Source organism: Pipra filicauda, unplaced genomic scaffold, assembly GCF_003945595.2.
Source record: "Pipra filicauda isolate LSUMZ 115617 unplaced genomic scaffold, ASM394559v2 scaffold80_size11013439_pilon, whole genome shotgun sequence".
In the NCBI taxonomy this organism is placed as follows: domain Eukaryota; kingdom Metazoa; phylum Chordata; class Aves; order Passeriformes; family Pipridae; genus Pipra; species Pipra filicauda.
Genome location: NW_024104987.1, coordinates 9,813,135 through 9,840,116, shown reverse-complemented (window position 1 = coordinate 9,840,116; position 26,982 = coordinate 9,813,135). Strand labels below are relative to the sequence as shown.

At 51.9% G+C, this 26,982-nt stretch overlaps 1 protein-coding gene across 1 annotated transcript; it reads right to left on the bottom strand.

The window, feature by feature from the left end:
- Positions 1-315: 315 nt before the first annotated feature.
- On the bottom strand, positions 316-26,660 carry LOC113985113 (heparan sulfate glucosamine 3-O-sulfotransferase 3B1). The gene is made up of 2 exons (XM_027715699.2): positions 26,135-26,660; positions 316-939 (listed from the first exon to the last, which is right to left on the bottom strand). The coding sequence occupies exons 1-2, from the start codon at positions 26,557-26,559 to the stop codon at positions 321-323; spliced, it is 1,044 nt and encodes a 347-aa protein (XP_027571500.2). The 5' UTR covers positions 26,560-26,660; the 3' UTR covers positions 316-320.
- Between the last annotated feature and the right edge of the window lie 322 nt (positions 26,661-26,982).

Below are 26,982 nucleotides of genomic sequence, written 5' to 3'. Positions count from 1 at the left end.
AAACCAAAAAGAGGAGGAAACAGGACGGGGGAGGGAAAGAGAAAAAAAAACAAACAAAAAAAAAAAACAAAAAAAAAAAAAAAAAGAAAAAAAAAAGGAAAAGAGAGACATATTAGAATTAAACACCGTGGAATGTTAAACAGGTTACGGGCTACCGTTCTAGCCAGTGCGGTTAGGCAGCTTAGTGAATTAATTGCTTAGGAATTAAAAATAAATTATTATAAAATAGATTTCTGTACATTTTACATACATATATATCTCTTTATATAAGCAAACCGTGCTGGGCAAGGAATTACAAGGGGGTCTTTCCCACGCCAGGCTCAGTCCCAGCCAAAGTCCTGCCCCGTCATCTGGTAGAACTTCATGTTGAAGGGCCGGTAGAAGTCCCGCAGCCTCTGCACCACCTCCTGGTCGATGTCAGGGTGGGTCCTGCCTTTGGTCTTCCCCAGGCAGTGGGGTTTGCTGCTGCCTTCCGCCTTCTTCAGGCACGGGAACCCCTTGGTTTTGTTGAAGTAGAAGTGTTTGTCGGTGATGATCCTCTTGAGGCCCAGAAAGTCCTGGACCCTGCCCAGCTCCCCCGCGGGGTCGCTGATCAGCCTCTCCCCGCTGACGAAGAGGATCTGCCCGATGGGGAAGTAGAGGAGCCAGTTCTCCAGGTGCTTGGCGTAGATGCCAATCTGGATGGCGCTCCACGAGGTGTCAATCAGGCCCGTAGTCCTGTTTTTGAAGGTCAGGCTCTCAAAGGTGGGGATGTCGGGCTTCTTGGAGAGCGTCTGGGTGTAGTCCGAGATGGCTCTGGTCACGGGGTCCCGCACCACCACGATGAGCTTCGTGCCCTTGGACATGGAGGAGATGCGGGCTGGGGCCTCCTTGGTGACGAAGTAGCTGGGGGTCTTCTCCATGGTGATCTGCCCCTCCAGCGTCCTGGGCATCAGGTCCCTGCCAGCAAAACACGAAGACGTGGGTCAGAAGGGCAGGGAACAGGGAAAAAAATCCATATGCATTTCTAGGTATGTTCACACATAGGTACACACAAGAATGCTTCTGCATAACATGCCTTCACAGGCCATTTGGTTTGTACAGACAAATCCATTTTCCATTGATTTAGGGATTAGGGGGGGATTATTATTAAAGGCCACTGTATTAGAAATCCAGCTGAGTAATCTCCCAGTTATCCATGAGTGGATTAGCTGGGCTACACTGCACCTGGAGTGTGGCTACACGTACCACACCAGCTCCAGAGTGGTCAGGATGAGTCCTGAGCTGCACCAGGTGGTTTTTCTGGCTCAAGGCAGCACCACAGAGCGCTCAAGCCCCAACCCAGAGCTCACTTCCCCATAGGAACGAGAGGATGGTTTAGCAGAAAAGCAGGAGCTCGTCAGAGCTCATCCACCTCGCTTTCCCTTGCATCCCAAATGCAGAACTTTTCCAAATTCAGGCGAGAGGGAGCAATTTGTCCCAGGCTTATCAACAGCAGGATCTCACCAACCACAGGGGTCCTCTTGCACCCAGCTTCACCCACTGCTTTACTATTCCCTGTTGATGCACAGACTTGTTCCCTCACATGAACTAAAAGGAGAATCAGGAGCTGCTGCTGGTGGCATCTTCAGCACATCCCAGGCAAGCACCCAACAAGGACAATCCCTCCCAGCACTGCCCCACAGGCTACAGCAGGTCAGGATATGGGATACAACCGTGGAGAACACAACCTCAGCTCATGGGCAGGACGTACCTTCACAAAGTACCTGTGAAACCTAAAGCTTTCAGCAATTCCACCTTCTTCCCTGGTTATTTCTAATTAACCATGTTGGGAAGAACTGGAGAGCTTGCAGAATTGATGGAAGTGGCACAAAGCAGGGAGAGTCATTTTTTCCTATCCTTCACTAGGCAAGCTGAAATATTTCAGACCCTTTGCCAATTCATTCCTTTTATAACCCAACGGGACTCATTTGCTCTGGGTTGCAAGACAGTTGAAAAGAAAAGGCAAGAGGGGAGTCAGGCACGAAATTAAAGCTATAAAACTTGATTAAGTTTTCAAAGCATCCACCCAGCACAGAGAAATAACCAGCCAGTGTGTGATCTGCAAGCCCCAAGCTGAGCTTCCCTCAGCTTTACAACACCTTACAGAGGCTGTTTGCCCACAGCCACCTCCTCCCTCACTGCTTTTATGCTTCCACAGCAAAGATCACCAGGGTTCCTGCAATTAAAAAAGCCACTGATAATTTGTGCTAAAGCCAGTGGTTGCCCTGATTAAGAGCTCAAGGGAAAAAAGCCTGACCAATCTGTTCTGAGGCCAAAACACAAGGAAACCAGGAATGAGAGGTCTGATTGCATCAAACATCATCCCATGCCCACGAAAGCTGGTCAGTAGCTGTTTATGCAACTCCTGGTGAGCTCACAACTGTACCTGGTGTTTTGCCTCATCAGCTTCTGGCATTACCTTTGTGCAATGTGTTTACTGGCAAGGGGCACCCACTGGCTGCACCTCCACCCCACAGGTGAGCTGTGCCTGGGGGCTGCCCAGAAAGCCCCTTCTCTACATGGTGGGTGATGGTCCCTGTGCCAGATCTCCACAGGACATTGGGGGAAGTGATGATGGACAAGCTGGACTGTGGAGGAAGAGGATGCCAGCTTGTGCAAACCTCCAGCCATGCCCAGGGGTTGTGGCAACCCCGAGGGCCGGGATTTCAAGTCCACACAAGCGGAGTTTCACATGCAGATAAAAATCACGCTGGTCTATCAGACACCTGGGACGTGAGAGCTTCTGGAAGTCAGGAGCCAGCATGTGCCAAAAAAACAGTAACCAAAATAAAACTCTGACTAATCCTTTGCCTTTCTGGCCAACTCTGCAAGCCCACGATGCCGTCACAGAGCTGGGCCAGTCAATAACGCTCAGAGCAACTCCTAAAGCTGTCATGGGCTGATGTGGATTTCAACATTTGCTCATTAAGTGGTGTCTCCTTTTATGGCCACATTAAACCCGAGTTCTACATCCTGCGCTGGCCACCAACTGCTTTCCAGCTTGATTTAAGAGGTTGGTTTCAACCCATGAAGTCCTTAATGGTCTGGGACCTGCCTAGAGCAGAGAATGGTTCCCAAGACATCCTCAGGATGGCTGTGTTGCACTGGAGCCCTTTGGCTTCAGGTCAGGTCCATCAGATTGCTGGTTGTATGGGGCCCTGCACCTTGGCACAGACTTCTCCTCCAGGACTACTGCAGTCAGTATATATCCATCTGCTGGGAATGATGCAAGGCTTATTTTCCCTTCCTTGCACAAGAAAGGCATGGGGTAGGGCTGGGCCGTGAAACGGGAGGAAATTGCTGGGAATGCATTGCCAAGTCAGTTGATCCAGTTGGGAAACACAGGTTCTTAATTAGCATTTCAACAAACACAGAGGAGAGCACTGTGTAAGTGGAAAAAACAGGGAGAAACTCTTTACTTAAGAGACATCCACTGGCCTGGTGTCAGTCCCTTTGCAGAGCTGTCATCTCCTGAACCCACACCTCAATTGTGGCTGAAAGCACTCAGCTCTGTGCAGGTCTAGACCCACGAGATTGTTATCTTTGGAGAGGATCTGAATCCCTGGTGTTTGCAGAACATCTTGCTGGTGACCCATCGCAGCAGGAGAAGCAGGACAAAGCACGTTGATTGCTGCTGCCCTCAGGTTGGCCAGCACAGGCTGAGACGAGCAGAGGTAGAAACGGAGCTTTCAACCCAAGAAGAAGACCTGGAACCATCAAAACCAGCCCTCAGGCCCTTGTTCCTGCACTCCCTTCATTGTACCCACACAGGTGCCAGGCGTAGCCCAAAACTAAGATCCTCAAGGTTGTCTCAGACGCTGCCTTGTTTGAAAACTGGCTCCCTGAAAGCGAGACAGCTGCAAGTGAAGCCAAAAATTGTGGCCCACGGATGTGGGTTGAACCTCTGACAGCATCACATCCAGGAAAGCAAAGTTTTATTGCATGGGCATGTCAGCTGTGAGGAGCTTTCCCATGGTTTCCATAAGCTCCCACAGAGGCTCCATCCGTCACGCTGGCAGCCAGAGACAACAGAGCCTCGGGGACAGGAGGAACTGGTACTTTGGCTGCTCTGAACTCACAGCGGTGGAAAAGTCACCAAGAAGTGCTTGTTCCCATTCAAACCACAACTGGAGAACAGCAGCTTGGCCCAGTGCAGCTCCAACATGCTGGACATACGTGGAGGATGAGCTCCCTGCTCCTGGGGCTCCACGGCAGCAAGGGCCACACTAAACCACAGCTGCTGCAAAGGGAGAGGAAAAAGGAGCTGTGCTGGTCAGAAGCCACAATGCCCTGGCAGGATGCAGCTCCTTGGGCAAAAGGAGTGGGGTTCAGCCCAAACCCACGTTCAGCTCAGAGGTGTGTGCACAGCTCAGCCCTGGGGCAGCTCGTGACAGATGTGGAGCCTTCCATTTCCATGGAGCCTTCCATTCCCATGGAGCCTTCCACTCCCATGGAGCCTTCCATTCCCATGGAGCCTTCCACTCCCATGGAGCCTTCCATTCCCATGGAGGCTTCACAGGCACGGTGGAGACCCGGGCAGCTCCTGCCAGCACTCTTTGGTGCAAGGAAAGAATGGTAGAGGTGCAGCCACCACTGCTGTCCTTATGGGAGAGCAAAGGGAGAGGATAAAGGGAGTCAGGCTGTGGGAAACAGGGAGTTCAGCTGAGCCCCAGTCGGGACAGGGCTGGATGAAGACTCTGCAGCGGAAACTCGTAGTGGAAAATAAAGATGGTATGAAAAGCTTGGCAAGCAATCCCTCCTGCCTTGTTATCCTCCTGCCTTCTGGCAACCTGCAGTTCAAAGACCTCTGGAGCCAGCATCTGCATCCAAATCATCTCATTTCATAGTGACTATGAACTGTCTAATCCTTTCAAACCCATGAATACTCCTGGCCTTGAGAACATCCCACAGCAGAGAGTCCCAGCACCAAAGTGTTGCCTCTACCCATCATCTGAACTCTCTCACTCCTTCCCTTCCTGGGAAGGGATGAGGCATCTGTTCCTGAGCATTGAAGAGGGAAGTGAGGATGAGGAACAGGCTCCCAGCATCTTTTACTCCCCACCCAGCCCAGCCAGCAAAGCACTGGTGGGGCTCAGTGCTGCTGACTCGGGCAGAGCTGCCAGGGGTCCCATCGAGGGGAGGGAGTTGCTGTGTGAGCACAGCCAGGAATTTTGCACAGCTATGAATTCTGCACAGGCAGAGAGCAGAGCCCCTAACCCTGAGCTATTAACATGTCAAGAGGGACAGAGGAAAAGCTTTTCCTTTAATGAATATCTCCTCGGCGGAGCCTGCACCCTCCGTAGGCGAAGTGATAGGCTTAGTCTAAAGATGGATTGGCCTACTTTACCTATTAACCACTTAGACTAATGTAATAAAGGCTCTCTTCATTCAAACAGCCCTAATCCCCAGCCCCACACAGCTCTGAAGCCTGGAAGAAGAAGGGATGCTCAGACAAACACAGCCAGGCTGCTGCTTGGACAGGCACCGGGCGGGGGATTTTATGGGACAGGTTTTTTAAAGTGCAAACTTCTCCAGTGTGAAAACCGGGCATGGAGCGAGATAAATTTACAAAGTGGGGATGACAGGTGGCCCCACAGTAATCCAATCCTGAAGCCTAATGCCCTTTGTGGCAGCTTTTGTCTGTGCAGAGGGGCTCGGGGCTAATCTGCTGCCACGTCTCAGGGAGGGGCAGGGGGGCCAGGGGACCCCCACAACCTGTTGCTGGTTATTCACTGCAGGTAGGACAGACCAGAGCGCAGGGTAGGGCACAGCAGTGGTGGATTTATCCCTGGGGATGTCTGTTGGTCCCCCCACGCACCTCCTGCCATGGCAAACACCTGCTGGGATAAACCCCTCCGGGGTCTGCTGGAGCCCTGGGGGGCTGCAGAGACTCCCACCCCCGGCCGTCTGCCCACCCAGGGGTCAGCGTCAGGCTGCCCGGCCCAGACACAGCTCACTCAGATGAGTTTGCCTTCCTGGGGAGGGCTTCATGCTGGATATAATCCTACCCAGCACCTGGAGCCACCCAGCATCACTTTTGGGGCTGTTCCTCAGGCTCCAGCACGTTCAAGTGTTGAGTCCCACAGTGCTAAAATCAGGGCTCCCTGTGCTGCAGCAGTGGCACCCTCCAGCCTCAAACCCCTCCACCCCACGTGCTCAATCCCTCAGCTTCCCTCTGCAAGGGTGACAAAACTCTCCTGGAGGAGTGTACAGGGTGTTGTAAAAGCAAGGGAATGTCACAGCACCTGGATGCAGCTACAGGATGCAGACTGAGGAGTGCTCACAGCTGTCCCTGCAGCAGCTCTGCCACCAGATACAGCAAGAACTGCCTTTGGTGCAGAATTCCTAGACTTTCTCCCCATAGCTGTTCCCTAGAAGCAATAAAAATAGGGGAAATGGGAGAAATATGAAGTCAAACTGTTCTGGACATCAATCAAGTTCAGGCCTGCCATCCAGAACCATTTGCTTTGCAGCCCAGCACTGTACACACAGAGCACCCAACCTATTTCTGGCCAGTTTCTGCCCAAATTCCTCACTGGTGCTTCAAAAAGTGATTTCTTCCCAGAAAAGTGAATTTTGGCAACCTGACTGTTTCTCATCCCAAATCCTCCCAAAGGGCTGTCCTAGAAACCACATAAATTAGGTTGAAAGGTTGTGGTGAGAAGGTGAATAGAAACACAAAAGATAAACATAAAAGTTCTTCTTTCCTGGGGGGAAACAGATTTTTAGCCTCCAGAATCCTGTCAGAGTGTTTGAAAACCCAAGGTGACACCAAGCTCAGGTAGAGCCAGAACCAGAACAACCCCCAAAGTGGTACAATTTGGTGCATGTGATAAATTTAAGATTTTTGCTGCATTTTTAATTTGCAGGCTAGAAAGCAAACAAGCCCACAGGTACCAGCTTGGAACAGCTCTAGAGGGACTAACTGCAGAAGATAAGGCAGGTTAAAGCTTCATCCCCTCCCACATTACTGCCCTGTTCCTGGGGGCAGTTGGGTCCCCTGCTCCATCCCAGTATGGTCCTGCTCAGCTTTGCTCCACTCAGGATGCCACCAAAGCCAAAGGGCTCATTTCAAACCACAGTCCACCTGCTGCCTTAAGTCAAACTCACTTCTGGGGAGGGTTTGACTGCCACTCCCACCCTGCACAGCCAATTCTCACTCTAATAATTCCCACTGCTTCTCTGCCTCTTCCTCTCCTTCCCCATCCCAATAAATAAATTTAGGCCAAGTGAGCTGACTCCAGCATCTTGAAAAAGAGTTGTGGACACCCAGGGGTATCTACATGGGGGTGGCACCTCCACTGCTGGCAGCTCTGCCTCCCAACCCATCCACTCTGCCCAGGCAATACCCAGTCGGTCCCAGTTTCCGAGGCAGAGTTTTGCTGTCAGAAAGCAGGAAAAATGGACAGTGGTGATAAGAGCAGCCAAGGGCTGGATTAAAACCACGCACTTGTAGCCCTGTAGGGGCACCTGGCAGTGAGCAAGAGCTCTGCAATGTTCTGGGAAGTAAAAACTCAGAGCATCACCAGCTCAACCCTGAGGCCACCACATTAGTTCTATCCCAACCTCTCATCACAGCAAGGCTGATCACAAAATCATCAAATCCCAGCAATATGCCTTAAAAGCAAGCATCTGACAAGCCCGGGGAAAGACTGTTAAAGTAATAAAGCATTTTAATTGCATCACAGAACCTGCCACCTGCATCAAGGTCAACTGGCTTCAAAATTCCCCTCTTGGCTTTGGTTCCGCTTTCTCGTGGCAGAAAGGGGATGGAGAATAAGGGAGGTGGAGGAAGAGGAAGAAACAGAGAGAGAAGAGGCAACAGCAAATTCCTCTTTGGGGGTGGGAGTGCTTGGTGCTTTATTATTTGCTACATCACATTTTTCTTACCAAAATCCTCCCTGGCTTGGGCTGTTGCTGCACCGCAGACCTGTACAGTAGCAGGCAGCCTCTCCTCTTTTTTATGGCCAGTGGTAAGAGCAACATGTGTGCCTTTGTCTCGAGCAGGAGCCTGTTGTTTGGGTTGGCAAATTATACAACAATAAAAGGGAACGGCTGGGAACCGGGCTCGGCCTTTTTGAAATGGGTGTAACCCAATCCAGCTCCGTGGAACCCTCGCCACGACGCTTACACAAACCAGATGATGGGAATTAATGAACTTCGGGGGTGAGGAAGGGGTAGGGAAAGGAGAAAAAAAAAATATGTGGGCCTGAAATGAATGTTTTTCTCCCTCTCCTTGCCCCCTGCCCCCGGAGCTGCCAGGTGCCCTTCACCTGTCGGGGAGCTCAGGGGATTAAAGGAGGGAGAGGAGGGTGATGGTGTGTGAAGGCACCAAAGAGCTGGTGGCCACGGGTGGCATCACCACACAGGCCACAGGAACAGGCTCTGGCCGGGCTGTGGAGGCTGATCCGAGTTCCTTTGATGCGGATAAAAAGCCCCATCAAAGGCAGGGGGAGCAGGGAGAGGCAGGACACCGGCAGATGGCCCTTCGGGCCCCACCCCGGCGGCAGAGCCGGCACCAAACAGCCCCAGCAAATCAAAGCCGGCAGAGCCTCGAGGAGGGGGCAACACACTGCTGCAATCACCAGGGGGTGGGGGCTTTTTGGGGTTTATTTTTTTTAATAAAAGGATTTCTCCAGCTCCCCAAAAGTCTCTGCATTGAAATCAGACCTCAGAGCCACCACAGAGGTTTGACCCTCTCCACTCTGCAGCGGAGCTGGTCCAGCCAGAGCTGAGCAGAGGGTTTGTAGCAGCATCTGAGCACCCACCTGGACAAAGCAGGGCCTGATCCATGCACAAAACCTGGAGGGTTTGTGCCTCTGGGAACAGCAGTGGGTGTGATGAGCTGAACCAGCCTCTGCTGCCAAGGCTGCCTCCCACCCTGTGCCAGCCCAAACCCATCTTTCACCCAAATGCTTCCCCCAGCTGATGGGACTAAGTGGGTTAATTAGAAGCACAGACTCATAACCAAGATAATGACATGTTATCCCTTGCAGGGCTGCTGCCTTCTGCATCCAAATGCCATATATGGTGCACCATATAGTGCAGCCTATAGGGCAGGAACAACTTAGATCAGCAGAAATACCTGATGGGAGTCTTGTCTGCATGGGACAGGGCTTGTACATTCAACAGTGAGGAAAATAAAGAGGCCCAAGAGGCACAAAAACTCCATGGAGGCTGATGGTGGTGTGGCCATCATTCCTGGGACATGCCTGGCCCTTGGCAAAGGATACAAAGGCATGAAGGTGGCCTTGGAGGTGGCTGACGGGAGCAACCCCCTTTCCCACCCCAGACCTGATGCTCCATGTGGGGCAGCCTCTGGGAGGAAAGGCTCAAGGGGCTGGGACCAGCCTGAAACCTGGGAGGGTGCAGATCTCTCCTCCAGTGGCCTGGGGGTCTCCAGCCCTGGCCATAGGAGGTCAAGGGCAGAGCAAGAACAAGGAAAGACACACCTCATCCCCTAGTGTTCTCCCAGCCTCCATCCAAAATCAGCTCAGGGGCTTTCCTGTGCCTGATGCACTTTGCCCACCCAATAATCTTCAGCCAGTCACTCTTCCAACCCCTTGTCCAGGTGGATGTGCTATACCTGGACAAGGCCAGGTTGGATGGGGCCCTGAGCAACCTGATCTAGTGGGTGGCATCCCTGCCCATGGCAGGGGGTTGGAACTGGATGATCTTTGATGTCCCTTCCAACCCAAACCATCCTGTGACTCCCCCTGAGCCCACACAGACCCTCCACGTGCACAGCCCACCCCAGCCCCTGCCCTTAAACCATCACACCAGTCTACCCCCACCTTCATCTCCAGCCTAGCTCTGAGTCTGTAGAGTACCACAGCTTCACCCTGGACTTCTCTTTGCCAGGCTGAGGACTCCCAGGCTGTTTGGTCATTCCTCAAACAGGAATTCCTCCAGCCCTAAAGAACAAACCCAAACTACTGCCACTGTCACCTGCTGGACTCATGCACTGACTGACATGGACTGCAGAGATGTGGAGCTTTCTTTGGGCTAGGATAGGCCATATTTCCAATTACTTTGTCCCCTCTTCCCCCAACAACAGCCCAAGATGTTACAAGTGCTAAGCAAGAACTTTCCCTCCTCCTTTGCAGGAGCCAGGCACGACATTCATCAACTTCAGCAGTTCATTACACAGGCCCTCCTCTTCTCTTTATGTAAACACCGAAGCCTCTTTCTGCTCCCCATCATACTTAAAAGCTCTGAACTTCCACTAAATAATTATCTTCACTGGGGGGGGAGAGGGGCAGCACTTTACATATCAAAGGGCTGCTTTGGAGGGATTTACAATAATTTAAGATGAAGTGGTAAATATTCTATTCACTCCAGTTCATCTCCAGTAATAATTATAATCCTATTAGCAAGGTCCCGAGAAAGTGATTGCATTATCATCTAGCGAGCATCTATGTGGATTTCTTGGAGGGGTGGGATGGGGGAGGCCGTAGGCAAGGAAAGAAGGAAAAGCAACAAAAGACGCAATTGCCAGCACCTCCCTTCCCCCAGCAGGATTTGGGCTCCATTGTCCCGACGCTTCAATAGTGCTCTGCTCTGAAAATAAGAGCTTTTGAGCGCGGTAAGGGGGTGGGGCTGAAATGAGCATCTTATTCCTGCCGGTCACCCCCGGTCCCCTTTCATGGCCGCGGGTCCCCCCCGGTGCTGCTCCGGCCCACAAAGAGCGGCCGGAGCTGCTCCCGCGGGCGCGGGGCCGGCAGCCGAGCCGCAATTAAAAGCTAATTGCCGTTTCTGGGTGAGTTCTTTAGAATATCGCCCAGCGGCACCGGGCTGCGCTGCCCACCGCTCCGGTCATGTGAGATTACTCTAATCTGTCTCCATTTCCCCCCAAAAAGGAACAAAAAGACTGGTTTTGTTTAAAAGCAGAACAGGGAGGGGGGCAGTTCTGTGAAACTCATGATTTAAGCGGAGGGGGAGAACCCCTAAACTCAGCAGGAAACATGACTGAGCTAACTGGTAAACCGGGACTAAAGACTCTTTCTCAGCAGATCGCAGCGCCAGCTGTCTGTGCCAAGCTGTGTGTTTGATTCCTGTTCCATGTCACCTCTCCCCACACCCCGCTGGAGTGTTTAACTGGAATTTATCCCTGCGGGAGAGCCCCAGTTGCACCAGTGTAATCCTCTTCCCTCTCTCCTGGCACCTGGAGGCCACCAGTGTGAGTCCCCACCACCTCCAGCAGGAGCAGGAGCTCGGCTCTGCTTGCCCTGGTAGCTCAGCAGCCACTCCAGAGTCGTGCCCATGCAGGACTGGAAAAAGCCAGGATTACTGTCATGGTGTCCAAGAGTTTATTGTAAAGCAGTAGAAACATTTTTCCTAATAAATTAAACAGACAACAGCCTGAAAGGGAGGAAAGAGGAAGAATTTTAGGCATCTGCAGAGATTTCAGTGCTCACAACTCACTCCTGGGGAAAAAATAAATTCTCTGGACTGCCTCTGCCTCTTACTCTATCAGGACCAGAAGGACCAGCAACTTCTCCTCCCTCCAAAATTTATAGCCTACAGTTAAAATTACATGTAGTACACTCCTACCTACAGTTAAAATTACATGTACTAAACTCCTACTACACAAAGATTTGATAGATCCACTTACGGATTCATTGCAAGACAAAGCTCTGCTCTCAAAGCCTCTTGGACAGCACTGGTTTAACATATCCTTGCACCAGAAGTGTGAATTCCTGAACTCAGCTTTACTTGGGTAGCACCAGTTCTGTCCTCATGGGAAGCTGGAACAAGTATCTGCTGAGCTTGGACTGGCTCAGCAGGCACAGAATGTCCCTGCCCAGAAAAAAACCCAGCAAAGCAAAGAGAGTCGAGGTCTGGAGTTATTGGCTTAACTGTGGAAATAAATAAAAAGGGCAAACCCCAAAATGCAGCCCTTGCAAGGCTTTTGCTACCTCAGAGTAGGCCTGAGCAAAGGAAGCCTGGCTTGGAAAAGGCTTAAAAGCAGATAAAGAAATCATAGCTGGTGGGACACCCAAAACACATCCATGCTACCCAGGTGAACAGACTGTGGAATGTGGGACTAATAACACCGATCTCAGGGGTTTGGCTTCAGCTCCATCAGGAGAACAACTGGGCTCTTCTCACAGCTCCCCATCAAAGCCCACCACTCACTGTCAGCTCTCTTGCCACGCAGTAACTGCTCAGCCACCTCCAAGTGGCACCAGTGCCCACTGCAGCCTCTTCCCTCTGGCCCTGCCACCAAGGCTCAGACACAACCATCTGGTAGCAGCAGGAGCACCAGCCCATGCTGGCAGCGTGTTCAGCCATCCCAGCACTGAGTCTGTAGCCCCAAACGTCTCCCACACCCACCAATTTGCTCTCTTAATTGCAGCAAGGGCACTAATCCTCTCAGAGATGTTAAGCCCCCCAGGCACTGCTCCTCGCTGGTCTTTAAGACACCTCTCCTCCTTGTAGGTCTTGGGAAAATGTTTCCTTGCAGCAAAGGGAGCCACCTCCGTGGGGTCAAACCCCAGGGATGTGGGGATCTGGGATGTGGGGCAGGCAGAAGCTGAGGTGCACAGAGCTGGCACTGCAGCCAGGGTTGGCTTCCTGCTCTTGTCCCAGAAGCACTGGGTGTTTCAAGAATCAGATGCCCAAACCAAGAGCCAAAGAGCCAAATCACCCACCCCTGCACATGGAGCAAAGCATCCTCCTGGCTCATGGCCTGTCACACTGGGGCTCCCGGGGCTCCTGCCCCTGGCTGGGACACCAGGAGGTGTTCCTGATCCAGGTGGCCCATGGGATGCTATCCCACCTGCCTCATCCCTGCAGGACCTGCTCTTCAAGGCCCTTCTCCAGCAACCCCTTGTGCCTGTGTTGGTGCTGGGGAGCCCAGTGAGCAGAACACACCTCAGTTTGGACCCAAAGGGCACATCTGGTGTAACCAATGCAGGGGAGATGGTCCCTTCATGCACCCCAAGTTGTCTGCAAGGCAGCTGTGCAGGCTCCCAGTGTTTCTGTAGCCATGCTGCAATAAGGAAGCTTCCCAGTTTCAACTGGGATTCCAGCAGAGGTCAACCCCTAGTTGGAGCCATTCTGGGGTGGGGGTCCATATATGCATATAGATTTTTATGGCATATACTTATAAATTAACTTGCTGGTGAAGTTTCATGCAGTGACCATGGCAGCAGCCTCTCTCCAGCCACCAAGAGCAGCTGGATGTGGGAGGCCAACCCTGGTCCACCATGGCTGAACACTCAGGAACTCAGGACCACCTAACAAATTTCCACCCAGGAGAGCACTACAAGGAGATGAACTTCCCAGCCTTCCCAACCTTCCCAGGCTCTCCCTCTTCCCTGGGGCACTGCCAAGCCACCACATTTCACCTGCTCCAATTCTGCTGGAAGGTAGGGGGAAAAAAAACCCAACCCAACCCAGAAAGCAAAGAGCCAACCCCCCAGAAATGCTGCACAAGTCAACAGGCACCAAACAAACCAACCCAGCAAGACACAGGCAGGCCCACGTTCCCCTAATGCCACATCCATAAATCACAGCCCTGCTGAGAGGTCTTTTGTGTTTTTCCCACACCAAACAAATGCCCTAATCCTGTGCCTGCACGGGCAGGTAAGGAGTCAGGCTGATAATGCCTCCCTTTGTTAAACACCAGCACGAGTGGCCCAGCCTTTGCACAGGGAGGACTTTGTTTGCCACCTTGACACACATTTCTGCTAATCAAGCCCAGCCTTCCTGCTCTGAAAAAGCCTCCTGATAAGCCCCAGAGCCCCTTTCTGCTCTGAGTGACACCCTGGCTTGCACCCCTTGGATCATAATCAATGCAGGGGGAGCATTCCCGGTGATTCACCTGCCCTTGGGGTAAGACATGGCAAAGGGGGGGCTTAAACTACTGTCTAGACCCCCAAAAGGGACTGATGACAGCTGTGCTCCTGCTCCTCTTCCTCACCATGGGCATAACAACGCAGGGAGGGGAGTAGGGACTTTATTGACCCAGCAGCACTTTCCTCTGGGCACTGAGAACCCTTCGAGCATCTTCCATGTGAAGTCTGAACCAGAGCCCACCAGCTCCTCCACAGCATATGGAAAGGCAGTTCACGGGGTGGCAGGGCCAGGGCAGGCTTGACACAAACCTTGAGACACATTTACATCTACAGGTCCTCAAAAAAAGCTGTGTAGGATCTCCAGGAATCCACCTTCTACACCTAAAGGGATCCTCTGGGCATCCAGCACCGTCTGAACAGCAGAGACTTTTGAGACATCAGCTCAGAAAGTCTCCAGCTTTCCATTTGCACCACGGAAAAAGAAAGTTATAATTTTTTCTGCCCCTTCTGGTCACAAATCCGTGTTCCTAAGACAGGCCAAGTGCTACCAAACCTCAGCTACACGACTCCACCTGCCTCTTCAGCAACACCCAAACCAGCCATGAGACCACGCAGCACTGAGGCTCCTCCTCAGCTGCTGTAAAGGGAAGGGGATGCCCTCTCTCACTGTCAGAGGATGGGTCACCTTCCCAGTGGCCAGTGAAGAACAAACCCAGGACCAGCTGCACGGGAAGGTGCCCAAGGAACCAAGCATGTCCTGTCCTCACCAGCTGCTCATTACCCCCAGCATCCCATCAAGTGGGTCAAGACTTTAAAATTGGTTTAGGATTTTATTCCCAGCTGAGCCACCCAGTTAACTCCTTAAAATCTCCCACTTCCTTCCCAAAAGGGAGGGGTGGCACCAACCCCATCCTGAACCATCAGTAATCTGGACACTGTCCGGGTCAGTGTGACCCCCCTTGGGATGAGCTATATTTGCCACCCCCTGGAACAAAAGGCCTGGCAAATTAATACACCGGTGATCCTCTCAGTGCTGATCCCTAAATGCATTTGAACACAAATGGGATTGTCACCTCAACTCATTTGTTAATGGATTTGTGATTTGCACTCATAAAGGAGTGGCACTGGAAATTAAGATCTCTCCATGGTAAAAAGAGCAGTAAGATATTTGTCCAGAATGGGATTTTTAACCTAACATCTCCAGTCAGGCCAGGATGAACATCCTGATTCTCTCCCCTCCTTTTTACACTCCACAAAGACACAAAATTAAGTTCCAGGATTAAAAAAACATCGTGCCCATTGAGGCAATCAAGCTGCAGGTTTGTGGTGCCACCATATCTCAAGATGGGTCCCCAGTGACGCTGCAGGGCTCAGGGTAGAGCAGAAGGAACCCAACCAGGCTTGGGAAGGAGAGAAATTCCCAGCAAGGGAGGGAGACAGGCACCAATTAGGGAAACAAGAAGGAGCAGGTCTGTCTGCAGACTCCCTTCCTGCCCCAGTCATTACGTGGGATCATGACGTGGTCACAAACAGTCCACGAAACACAGGAGCTCTTTAAAGAGCAGGCTCAGCTGGTGGAGATGCTCTGCTGCAAGTACAACAGATGCAAAGCACTGCTGCTCATTAAAAAGGTATTCACATAATTAGAGACTTCACTTGGCCATACCAATGATTTGATCTAGTCCAGAGCACTCAGCCAGTATCTGAGGGCTCTCCATGCCTGCTTCCCACTCCTGACTGCTTGGCTTGTCTCTGTGTGTAACCCTGCCCACCTCCTCACACCCCACACCCTGCAGGTCCACTGGTGACAACCAGGAAGCACCTTAGGGAGCAAAGCTACAAGTGTCAAAACCCATCACCAACCTTCAGCATCCCACCCAGCTTCCACCAAGAGCTGATTTCCTTCCAGAGCCTTCGATGGGGCTGAATTATCCCCAAGTCCTTTGAGCCCTTCTACATAAAGAGCACAGTGGGCCGGTCTGCCAAGGCCTTGGAGCACAACCCAAGTGAAATGACTTTTCCCTGAACACTGAGGGCTCTGAATGACAGCTATTGTTATTCAGATGAAACCAAGTGTCAGATTAACAAATCAATGGGCATAAGAGATATAAAATGGGTGACCATTGAAGCCTTTCAAATACCCAAACATATGGATGAACCAAACGTGGATTGTAATTGACTCACCCCCACCTTTGATCTCTGCACCCTTGGGTTCCCAAAGGGACAGCCCAGCCCCCTCTGACCTGGGCTGAACCCACTGGGGACCCCATTGTGAGCCCTCACAAAGTCTTTTCTCTCTGCCTCCATCCCCTGGATGTAGATCCAGCCTGGGGTTTGGAGAGTGAGACCAGCCGGCTCTGCCTGGGAGAGCCAGGGATGCTGGAGATGGACAACCTGCATTACCTCCCCTGGAGCCCACCACCCTGGGCACCCCCTCCACCAGTCCCCATCCCTAGTGGTGGCCCTCAGTCAACTGGATGTGCAGGAGGAGAAGGTCTGGGAAGCGGCAGGAGTGGCCTCAGAGCAAGCGTGGGCAGTGCTGATGCTCACTCCCCCACAGCTCCCAGAGACAGATGTGGGATCTGCTCTGTTTTCCAAGGATTTTCCCTGTGCAAAGCCAAGGGTCAGACTTTGCTGATGGGTTCGTGGCATGCATGTGCCCCTACTACAAAAGTTGGGCCGATCTGGAAGTGCTGGAAGCTGCTCTGTTCCTCTCCAATGGCCTCAACATCACATTATCACCTATGCTTGATTAAGAAATGTGATTTTTAACTTTCCCCGAGCTGTTTCTCCAGCTACATTGAAATTAACCCAGCATTTAAATAAATGTTATCCCTAAATGTTTACTTATGGGGTTTGGAGTGACTTTTGACCAGTTTCAGATGGATGCAAGAGACAATTAAAAAAAAAAAGCATTATTTTTGATCCTGTACAAATCTCAACTCCCCAGGAGTCACAAGGCAAGCGATGGTTTGGGTTTAGTTTCAAGCCTCATTACAAACTTTAAGTTGCTGTAGCTCTTTCAGGAAACCCAGCCCAGCTTATTCTTCCACCTCCATGCTGCAAACCCCCCACAAATGTGCTTTTGGGGAGGTTCTGAACCCCTCACTGAAGTTTTCCCACCGCTGTGGTGGGGAACAAACCGGTCAGCTCAGCTCTTGCTGTACTGAGTCTGAAAGCAACAGGAGCTTTGGAATGCCTGTTGCTGAAGGCAAATCCCAGCAGCTATTCCCAGCATTGGATTATTCCCAGCACTGGATTATTCCCAGCACTGGATTATTCCCAGCACTGGATTATTCCCAGCATCAGGCACCACGGCAGAGAGAAATGACGGAGTGATCTGGACTGGGAGGGCAGAGGCTTCGCACGTGTCCTGCCCTCCCCCACCAGCAAGAGGAGTGGGTTTGATGGGCGAAGCGGGCGAGGGGAATCCATCGAGCAGCCCCTGCTCTGCCCCCATCGTTTTTGGGCTCAGCCCCGGCTGTGCAGCTGCTTAACCCAACTGGTGAGCCCTGCTGGGACAGCCGAGCCCGCGACAACTGCGGGGCTCCCCCGCGGAGGAGCCCGGGCAGAGGAAGACTCGCGGGGAGGAAGGCGCAGAAGAGGAAACTCCGGCCCTCTTAATCTGCTTTTAGGACCACGTGAGCGTTGTGTTTATATATAGCTTAATTAATTATTACACTGCATTTAGCAGGGCGACCTTGGGAGCATCTCTGGGGGCGCAGCGCTGGCGGTGCCGGCGGGGCAGGCGGCCAAGGCGCCGGTGTGTGCCCAGACACCCGCGGCTCCTCCCGCTCGTCCGGCTGTCCGGGCAGCGCCAGCCTGTAATTACCAGCCCTCGGAGCAGACAGCAGCTCCCGGCCCCTCTCGGCTTGCAGCAAACCCACGTTGAAACCCTAACCGGCTATTCCACTTCTGCTCTGGCAAGGCTATCTTCCTTCCCTGCACAACATCCCCCCTATTAGTTATTCCCCTCTGCTTTCTTGCAAATGCCATGTAGACAGCCCAAGGCTCATCAGCTACCAGAGCAGCTCAAGAGGGAAATTAAAAGGGGAAAAAAAAAAAAAAAAAGAAAGAAAGAAAAAGAAAGAAGTTACAAGCTTTGTGTTAAGTTGCAGCGAGTTCAGTGCACTGCGCTGGGGAAAGGATGGGGTGGGTTTTGCTGAGCGTGTCCTGGAGAAGGGGCAGTGCTTGGGCTGCCCTTTGCTGCTCCCTTGGGTCGGTGCAGCCACGGGGAAGCCGGGGCAGGTGCCCGGGGGTGATCACAGACACCCACCACTGCCGCGCTGGTCCCAGGTGAGCCCTCGGTGAGCTTCCCCCATCCCAACGCTCTCGCAGAAGCCCCGGCACTGGGGGACCAGCTCTGACCCGGCACAATTCACTGGCTGTGTCACCAGAGGTGCGCGCAGGGGGTCAGAGCAGAGGCTCAGCACCTCTGTGAGAGGCATCACGTTCTCTCCAACACGCAGAGACACGGGGCAGAGCAGAGTCACGGGGTCCCGCTGCAATTCAGGTTCAGTAACAGCATTCCCAGCCCCACGTCCAACCCGTGCGCAGCCACTCCGGGACCGAGGGCTGGGACACACCTCCTGTTTACTCCAACACCTCCTGCCTTCCCTCCAAGCCTAATGCACCTTTAGAAAAACAAACCGAAGGCATGCCAAAGCTGCAGGCCTTGCCAGTTTTTAAACAAATATTTAATAGCTCAGTGAAGCAGCAAAACGCTCTGTGAGTAAGACGCCGGGGTTTTGTCCTCCCCCTAGTGACGGGAGGATCTCCGAGCCCAGCCAGCGCTGCAGCCCCCGGACCCTGCTCCGAATCAAAAATATAAACGCAATTTAACCCCAGAGCAAAGCTTTTCTCACGTTTAATTTTTCTTTTACCGGATCAACAAATTTCTAGAGATTTCCTTCGCTCGCCCGCACTTCGCAGACTTTCACGTTTTAAGGCAAGTTTGTGTTCCATGCTCAGAGACTGTGAGCTCAAGGCTTTAATATAAACCTTGTTGAGCTGCTTTATTGAAGTCAGTCATTGTAATGGATTTTGGCTTCTGTGGGGACACTTTCTGCACTCAGTCACATGGATGCACACCGAGGGCCTGATCCTGGAGCCCTTCCCCTGGTAGAGTTTTGAACTGCATTAAACACGGCCACTTTCGGGGACCTGGTTCTCTCTCTGCCACTGCACACTGCTGAGGACTCATCTTTTCATCACAGCAAAGTTCCTGTGTGAAAAGTGTGTCTTTTAAAGGGAGTTGGTGTTTTTACTGCAGCCATATTCAGTACTCCCAGACCATGCTTGTGGCAGTGCAGGATCTGGCCTTGAGTTCACCTTCAGGAAGGATCTATAAAATACATACATCCACCTATAATGTTATACATCAGCATATAAAATGAAAGCCCCTGCACAATTCCCACTCTGTTCTGGAAGAGCTGCCTGCTGCGCTGCCAGGAACACACACCGGAGGGGAGAGGCTGTGCCAGCTCCAGGGAGAGGTTACAACTGCTCACTTTTTTTACAAACCAGCCACTTTGGTGGATTCACAGAAATCCCCAGCAGCACCAGCAGAGAGGACTGGCCAGACGACAGCTCTGGCTTAAGGAATTTTAGCAGCACAAGACTCACAAGAAGGCCAGGATGAGGGAGGGCCACCCCCTGCCCCCAGCACGGTTTAGCAAAGCCAGGCTCTGTGGGTGACTCTGTACAAGCCACATCGAGGGCAGGATGAGCCACACGTGGCCCTGCACCCCAGACTGGCTGCAAATTAAATTCTGGGTCAGACCTGCTGCCAAATTGAGCCACGAGTCCCTTGATGCCACTGCTAAGTCACAGCATCCCTCTGTAGAGATGTCCTTCCTCGTTCCCTTTTCTGTAGGGAGTGGAGAAAACTGCAGTGCTGTTGAAGCAGGGTAGTTCCAGGGCGTTCCCGAGGAGGTTAACACAGATGTAAAGCATTTAGCAGAACCTGGTATTATTTTTCTCTAAATAAAGTTCTCCCAGCCACCACGTGGCAGGGCACTGTCATGTTCACATATTTTGACAGAGAAAAAAAAATTAAAAAATGGAATTATTCTTTTACTGGAAATCAGCGTGAGGTCTTCTGCCAGCAGCACTTGTACACCTATTTTCCTCTAACATTCTCATCAACATCTTCTAAAGCCCCAAACTCCCAAATTTCTGATCCTCTCTGAGTGACTCCTGTGGCCAGAGCCAGGAGGAAAGGTTGGGCAGCCAAGCAAGGCAGGTCACAGCTCCTACAAGCCCCTCCTCACCTCCCAGTATCAGAGCACCACGTGTTACATCACCATCACCATTTTCCTCCTCGGTCTTCAGAGTGTGGCACCAGGGAGGGTTGTCTCCTTCCTATCACTTTTATGAATGAACTAAGGTCCACTGCAAACACAGCTGAGGAGCCTTTACCATTCCCAGGTGGAGAGATGCTCAAGACAGAGGGACTTTCACTTCTGCCTCTTGTCTGACACCCAACAGGATGTGATGCCCTTCCTGACTTGGCTCTGGGCACCTTGCAGCCACCTCCAGACTGGGAGCAACTTCCTGATGGCAAAGTTATACCACCAGTAAACCCCTGTCCCAAATTCTCCCCCCCCCTTCCCTCTGAGCCTGCTGATAATCAATATGTTTCATCACAGGACTCCTTGTTTCCATTAAGAAAGCTGGGATAAGGTCCATTTACTCTCTTGCCCTCTGGCTGCTGCTGGGCCGAGCACCTTTAAAAAGCACACGGTGCTTCTCTGAGCTAATTAAACACACAGAGAGCTGCTGAAAGCCCTGGAATTGCCATGGCGTGGGCAAGCCCCGGTACAGTCATCAGCAGCAAGTCAGGACCCAGCACAGCTCTTAGTCATCTCACACAAACCACGGGAGAAGCCTCTGCTCCAGCCCCTCCTCACGCACCACATGGTGACAACAGGTAGCAGCCGATAGCCCCTGACCCCCTAATTACAGCACTGAAACAATGTGCCCTGCTATTTGTTGTTCTTTGAGCCCATATGTCACCCATCCCACACAGCCCTGGCCCATTCATTATCCCCTGAACCCATTGATCACCCATGGTCACACCACCAGGAGACACGAATCTCACTATCACTAAATTAGACTTCTTCCTACTTAGGGTGGATTAATAGCCCCAAACCCAGGCTCAAGTGAACAGAGCAGCTCAGCAAGAGAGGCCTGAAGGTAGGACAATCCCATCATCAGGCAGCTTGGAAATACAGCTCCAAAGAATGGTGCTTTGGGTAGGGTTTTTATAGCCACCGCACCCGGGGCTTGCTGGATGCTTTTGAAAACAAAGCCTTGACTAAGAAGTGCCTTGAGATATCCATAGCTTGGTGTGTGTTACAGACATCTGCCATGGTCCACTTGAAAAGAAAAAAAAAAAATAAATCATAAATCCCAAACCCAGAGCTGAGCCCGTGGGTTTTCATTCCCATCGTTTTCATGCCAAGGAGCACAGCGCTCCCCGGCAGGGCCGGGCTAACACGATTAGCCAGGCAGATCCACCACCCGCATCCGTCACCCCCAACGCTTGGGCAACTTTGAAAAGTTCAGCAGCTCGACAGGTGAGGCCATGAAACCCGAGCAGGGCAGACAATGTCGTCCCCCCCCCCAGCGTCGTGCTGGGAAGAACTTGTCACGTGCGTCATATCGGGCAACATGCTTGAAACAGAGCAGTGCACTGAAACCCCAGCAACACGAATAATCTTTGCCATCTGTTTGAACAACTCAACCCTCCTCAGATCTGGAGGAATGATCCCATGCAAACACAAGGGCCTTGCTGACTGATTTTAGCAGCCCAGCCCTTCTTTTTTGGGGCCATTTTCTTCCCGACGTCGCCCAGCGGTTGAGACACATCGTGGGGAGCCGCTGCAATGGCCAAGGGGGCCCTGAGCTCTGTGTAGGTTTGGAGGGGACCACTAAAAGTCCCCACTCGCTTAAGCACAACACAGTGCAAGGCCAATAGTTGATTTTTTATTTTTTTTTTTTACATCAAGAAAACAAAAATCTCAAAGGCAAAGTTGTTTGGCAAAACCATCCCAGAGAACGCAACTGTCCTTTAGGACACGCTGGTTCCAGCCCAGCGCAGCTCACGGGAATGCACTGGAGGAACTGGTCTTTGCTCAGATGCTGTCATTTGCACCCAAAGTCCAGTTGGGAGAAAGAGGGCTGTTCTCAAACTTCCTGGGGCCAACTAAGCTTGTGACACTCAGCGGAAACCAACACGTTGAGTTTTGCAAGCACCCGGCTGTGCCCGCGCTCCGGGTCCGTGTCCCGCCGGGAAGCGAAGTGGCAGTGGCAATTAAACAGCAGGGATTAAACCCTCCCCAAAGTTGAGATTATAGAGACTGACCAAACACTAGGGTCAAACCCTGCCTTGCTCAAGATTTAGTGCAGCAAGGTTTTCACCCCCAATTTTAACCATCATTCCCTGACTCTTCCCTTGCTCACGGCCTGGCCCATTGCGAGCAGCAGCTCGCACCCCTAAACTCTCCTTGGGGAAAAAAGGGAGGGTCCCAAGGAAAAATAAAAAATAAAAAAATGAGGATGTTTCTTCTGATTCAGGAGGTGCTGTGACGCAGCTCTTTGCACATTAAGGTCCCCAGTGTCATTTAGGTGATTTGGAAGTCTGAGAAAGGCACGTCTGAAGCAGTTTATCGCACACCACCAGACCTCGGGGCCTGATCCTGCTGACCCAAACCACCCAGTCTCACTAAGGAGAATGAACTAGGGCAATTTAGCAAGAGCAGGAAGACAAAGCACCAGCATTTTAAGAATTTTCCATGGAAAAAAAAAAAAGAAGGAAAAAGGAAAAGAGGTCTCCCTGCTGCACTGCTAGGGACAGAGGAGCTCGGGTCTAGCCGTGGTGTCGTGGTTACAGCCGGCACAGCCACGGCACAGGGGTTCCAGCAGAGAGCTACAGACTCAAAATATAAATCAGTGATGGTGAGTAGGGCTGGGAACGCCCAGCCCAAGGCAGGAGAGACTGGGTATTACAGCCCACTGGGCTGAAATTAATAATAAAAAAAGAAAAATCACCAAGCGTGTAACATTAGTGATACGATCTCTTTTTCTTACGTTACTTACAGGACAACAGGCTTTCAAGTCCCAAGGACATTTGAAAATGCATCACTGTTGAATCAATTAAAAAAAATAATAAAAGAAATTCAACAATTGATTTTCTAGGCTTGCAAGAAACATTGCAAGCCCTACAGTAAACCCAAAAGAGAACAACGACGTCCCCACAGGCTGCTCGGCCGGGCAGTCAGACACATAGCTCAGAATTCCTTACTGCTCCAAAAAGGGAACTTCTCTACTGTCCAAAAATTCCAGGCACTACTTAAAATTTATTTGCAATAGTGGCTGGATCCCGTTTCTCCTCTGTCATGGTACATATTTTCACTTGAGGCAGTTAAAACATTACTGGGTGCAAACTCCGCAACGTGCGGACAGAAGTTATTTTCACTAAATTTTAGTGATCTCACTATTGAGAAAAACAATGTAATTTTTCCCCTCTTTTCCCTCTGCTTTTCAGGAATGGTGGTCAGCACCCCTTGATGCTGTTTTGCCTTCCACACAAAGGAAACAAACCAACAGATTTCATTTCACTTGACGGAAAATGGAGCAAGGAAAAACTTTGCGTTCCCGCCTTCAGAAGTTATTTTCTATAGATGAAAACTTGAGACAGAGATCGGTGGTTAACACAAACATGATTAATTGCAAGTATTTCCAAAAATTAGAATTCATCAAGCTAAATAAGCAAATTTGTGATGCCTTATGCATCTTGGGAATCTGAAAAAGCAGATTTTGGATGGCAGGAACAACTTAAATAAACAAACAAAAACTCCTAATGGATATGATCAAATTTAGCCAGTCGACTAAAATACACTTTTAATGAGATGGGGGTCAAAAATTGGTCAAAAATCTTTATCATTTCAAAGGCAGGCAATTGGATTTACACTGAACACACAGGGTGCTGAGGACGCAGTAACTCCCCCAGTTCCAAAGTTCAGTCGATTTGTGCAAAAGTATCTGAAAAACAGAGGCGAGGCTTGCCCAGTTCACTGTGTGACACTGGCACCACTGAACTTCTATGGCACCTTTAATACAATTTTATTGGGCCATCAACAAGAAAATACAAACACGTCTCCGTATTGACATTAAGATAATAAATAAAAGCCTCATTAGGGCTGGGAGAAAGAAGCATGTTCTTGAGGAGGGCTGAGAAGCCAAGATTCGCTGAAGTCAGCGGGAGTTTGGAGTTACTACTGGACAGGAACAGATTTTTAAATGCCAAAATTTATAGGAACAAACTTCTGCATCTAATTCTAATTGAGTTAGAAATAATGCACAATATATTACAACTTGTCTGTTGTTTTCATCCTCCCCCGTGTATTTTGCATTGTTTAGTCCCCCCAATCGACCCTGATCCCTGTCCCACAGACAGCCAGACACACTCCCGTCCTGGGGTGAATCACACTCCAGTGATTTCAAGACTTTCAGCATCACTTGCACTGGCTGCTTGGGAATATCATCATTTAGATCCCAAGTTTCGTTGTATTTCAACTAAAACAGCAAAAATACTATTGAGAAACTGCAATGTGTTTGCAGGGATAGGGCCCACTCCGCTTAAAATTCAGCAGCTGAGAAGAGGAAACTTTAAGAAGTTAAACACAGCTTTGATACCTGTTGTCCAAATTTAAAAATAATGTGTATCCTTTAAATATTGACTTTTGCCCACTGCCTCTGGGATAACAGATGAACGTGATCATAAGCATTATTCTCTCCTTCTCCCCTTCCACCTCTTACTTGTAAAAGATTAATCAACCATTTTATGGTCTAATTTAGGTGCCTAATTAAAAACAGAGTTCAACACGTACAACACCATTTTGCTAATAAATCCTGACAGGTCTTCTGGTCTGTTATATGCAAGTTCTCCTTCAAAACGCGAGATTATCACTTTTTTAAACCCAACTGGATTTATAAAGGTTTCATCTGGGTCGCTGTGGGACCACGCGCTGCATCCTCCACCAAACTGACAGAATTTCCTAAAACGAAAACAGCTTTCAAAAATGACTTCCTCCTCGCCAGATCTTATCCTGCACTCATTTCACTAACTGCTGAGGGATGGCAACATTGAAAAAAGAGACATAAAGCTAATCGGACTTGCCGGGTGGGAGTTTCAAGACTACAAAGAGGTTACAATTCGCAACTTCACAGCTCCCATCTGGCTTCAAAGTTTCCATCTCTGCTCCTTTAGCATTCCTGTAAACACTCAGTAGAAAGACATATTCAAAATATTCCTGATAAAGGAACTTCAATCGGAAAGGGGATGAAAAGACACCGAAACGCGGCTCGCCCCGCGCTCGGTGTCCGACAGCGCTTCTCCTCCGCACCCACCGCCTCCCGCTCCGCCGAGCCCATCGGCACACGGACACCCCGCACGGGGCTGCTCCTCGCGAAACCACTTGGAATGGCATCCATCCTTGCAGGATGCGAGCCAGGAATTTATAATTTTCTCCCAGGCCAAAGGGTTCGTCCCGTCCCCGACGCGCCCGTTCCCCCCCGCAGCCGCAGCCCCGCGCCGGGCGGGCGATCGCGACCCCGGGCGATCGATCCAGAGATGATTGCGGGGTAGGAGAAAGTTAACGGGGACGGAGCGCGGGGAGGGAGCGAGGAAGTTTTATCTGGAACGCGGAGCTGCCGCCTGCCAGTCCCGGCTGCGGCTGCGCTCCCGGGACGGGTCAAAAACCCTCCGAACGCCTTAAAAAAATCCCCAAGCGTGTCAATGCCCTCCAAACTGGTAAAAAAAAAAAAAACACCCAAACCAACAAAAATAAAAAAAAACCAAACAGGTCAACCTCCACCCCAACGGGTAAAAAAAACCCCAAACGGGTCAACCCCCCCCAAATCTGCGGTCGCCCTCCGGCCCGTGCCGGCGCGGGGGACACACCACTCATCCCAAAGTAGCACCCCGAGCTGGAGGAAAAATAACCGCTCCAGCAAAAGCCCTGGAAGCACGGCGGAATAAGAGCGTTTAAGAATATTAAATTGATATTTAACCTTCATATAAGAATCAAACACGGTTGGGATCGCTTCAAGCCCGCCGCCGCCTGGACTAACGGGGAGCGCAAGCTGAGCGCTGGGTTGATTATATTTTTTAGGGGTTGTTTTTTTCTGGGGGAGGCATTGAGAAGACTCGGCCCCGGGCGCTCCCCGAGCTGCTCCGGAGCCCGCACTCCCGCACCGGGGTGGCCAGGGCGGGACAGGGGGACCCCCCGCCCCCCGTCCCGTACCTGTACCAGGCGAGTCCCCGCTCGTAGTTGCGGTCGAAGAAGTGGGGCTCTGCGCCCACGGCGCGCACGTCGGGGTGCACCCGCAGGAACTCCAGCAGCGCCCGCGTCCCCCCTTTCTTGACGCCGATGATGATGGCCTGCGGCAGCCGCTTGGTGCCGGAGCCGTTGAAGAAGCTGGAGATGGGGCTGGCGGCCTCGGGCGCTGCCCGCTGCTCCTCCAGGCTGCTCTCCTCGCCCGGCTCCCCCGGCGGGGCGGCGCGGGGCGGCGCGGGAGAGCCGCGGGCCGCCAGCCCGGCGCAGGAGCCGGCGCACGAGTAGAACATGTAGAGCCAGAGGAAGAGCATGATGAAGAGCAGCAGCAGCCTCCGCCTCAGCGGCGGCAGCGCGACGGGGACATCGAGGCAGCGGTTCAGGCGCTGCCCCATGTGCCCGCGGGCGCGCCGGGATGCATGGCTGGAGCCCGGCCGGCTCGGCTCGGCTCTGCCCGGCGCCTCATGGGCACCCGCGGGGGCTCAGCACGGCCCCATCGGTCTCTCGCCCTGTGCCCGGCGCTGCCGCCCGCCCAGCGCCGCTCCCGCCGCCGGCAGCGCAGCAAAGGCAGCGGCGGGGCGGGACACGGCGGCGGGGACGGGCGGAGCCCGCAGCCTATCACAGACACACGCCGGTGCATAATGAGACGGGGAGGGGAGAAGCAGGAGGAGGGATGAACTCATTGGTTGATGGCGCGGGGAGGGATCGCACCGTCGGGGCGGTTCGGTCGCCCGCCGCCGTCCCGGAGCTGCCGCTGGGTCCGCACGGGGTGAATCCCGCCGAGGGCTGTGTGCTGTACGATCCCCGCTCTCTGTCCC

What these genes read in the sequence shown, in the direction of transcription:
- LOC113985113 (XM_027715699.2), bottom strand. Translation starts at nt 26,559, where the DNA reads ATGGGGCAGCGCCTGAACCGCTGCCTCGATGTCCCCGTCGCGCTGCCG. An exon ending in CGGGGACTCGCCTGGTACAG is followed by an intron (nt 940 to 26,134) that starts GTACGGGACGGG and finishes TTTTGCTGGCAG; the next exon opens with GGACCTGATGCCCAGGACGC.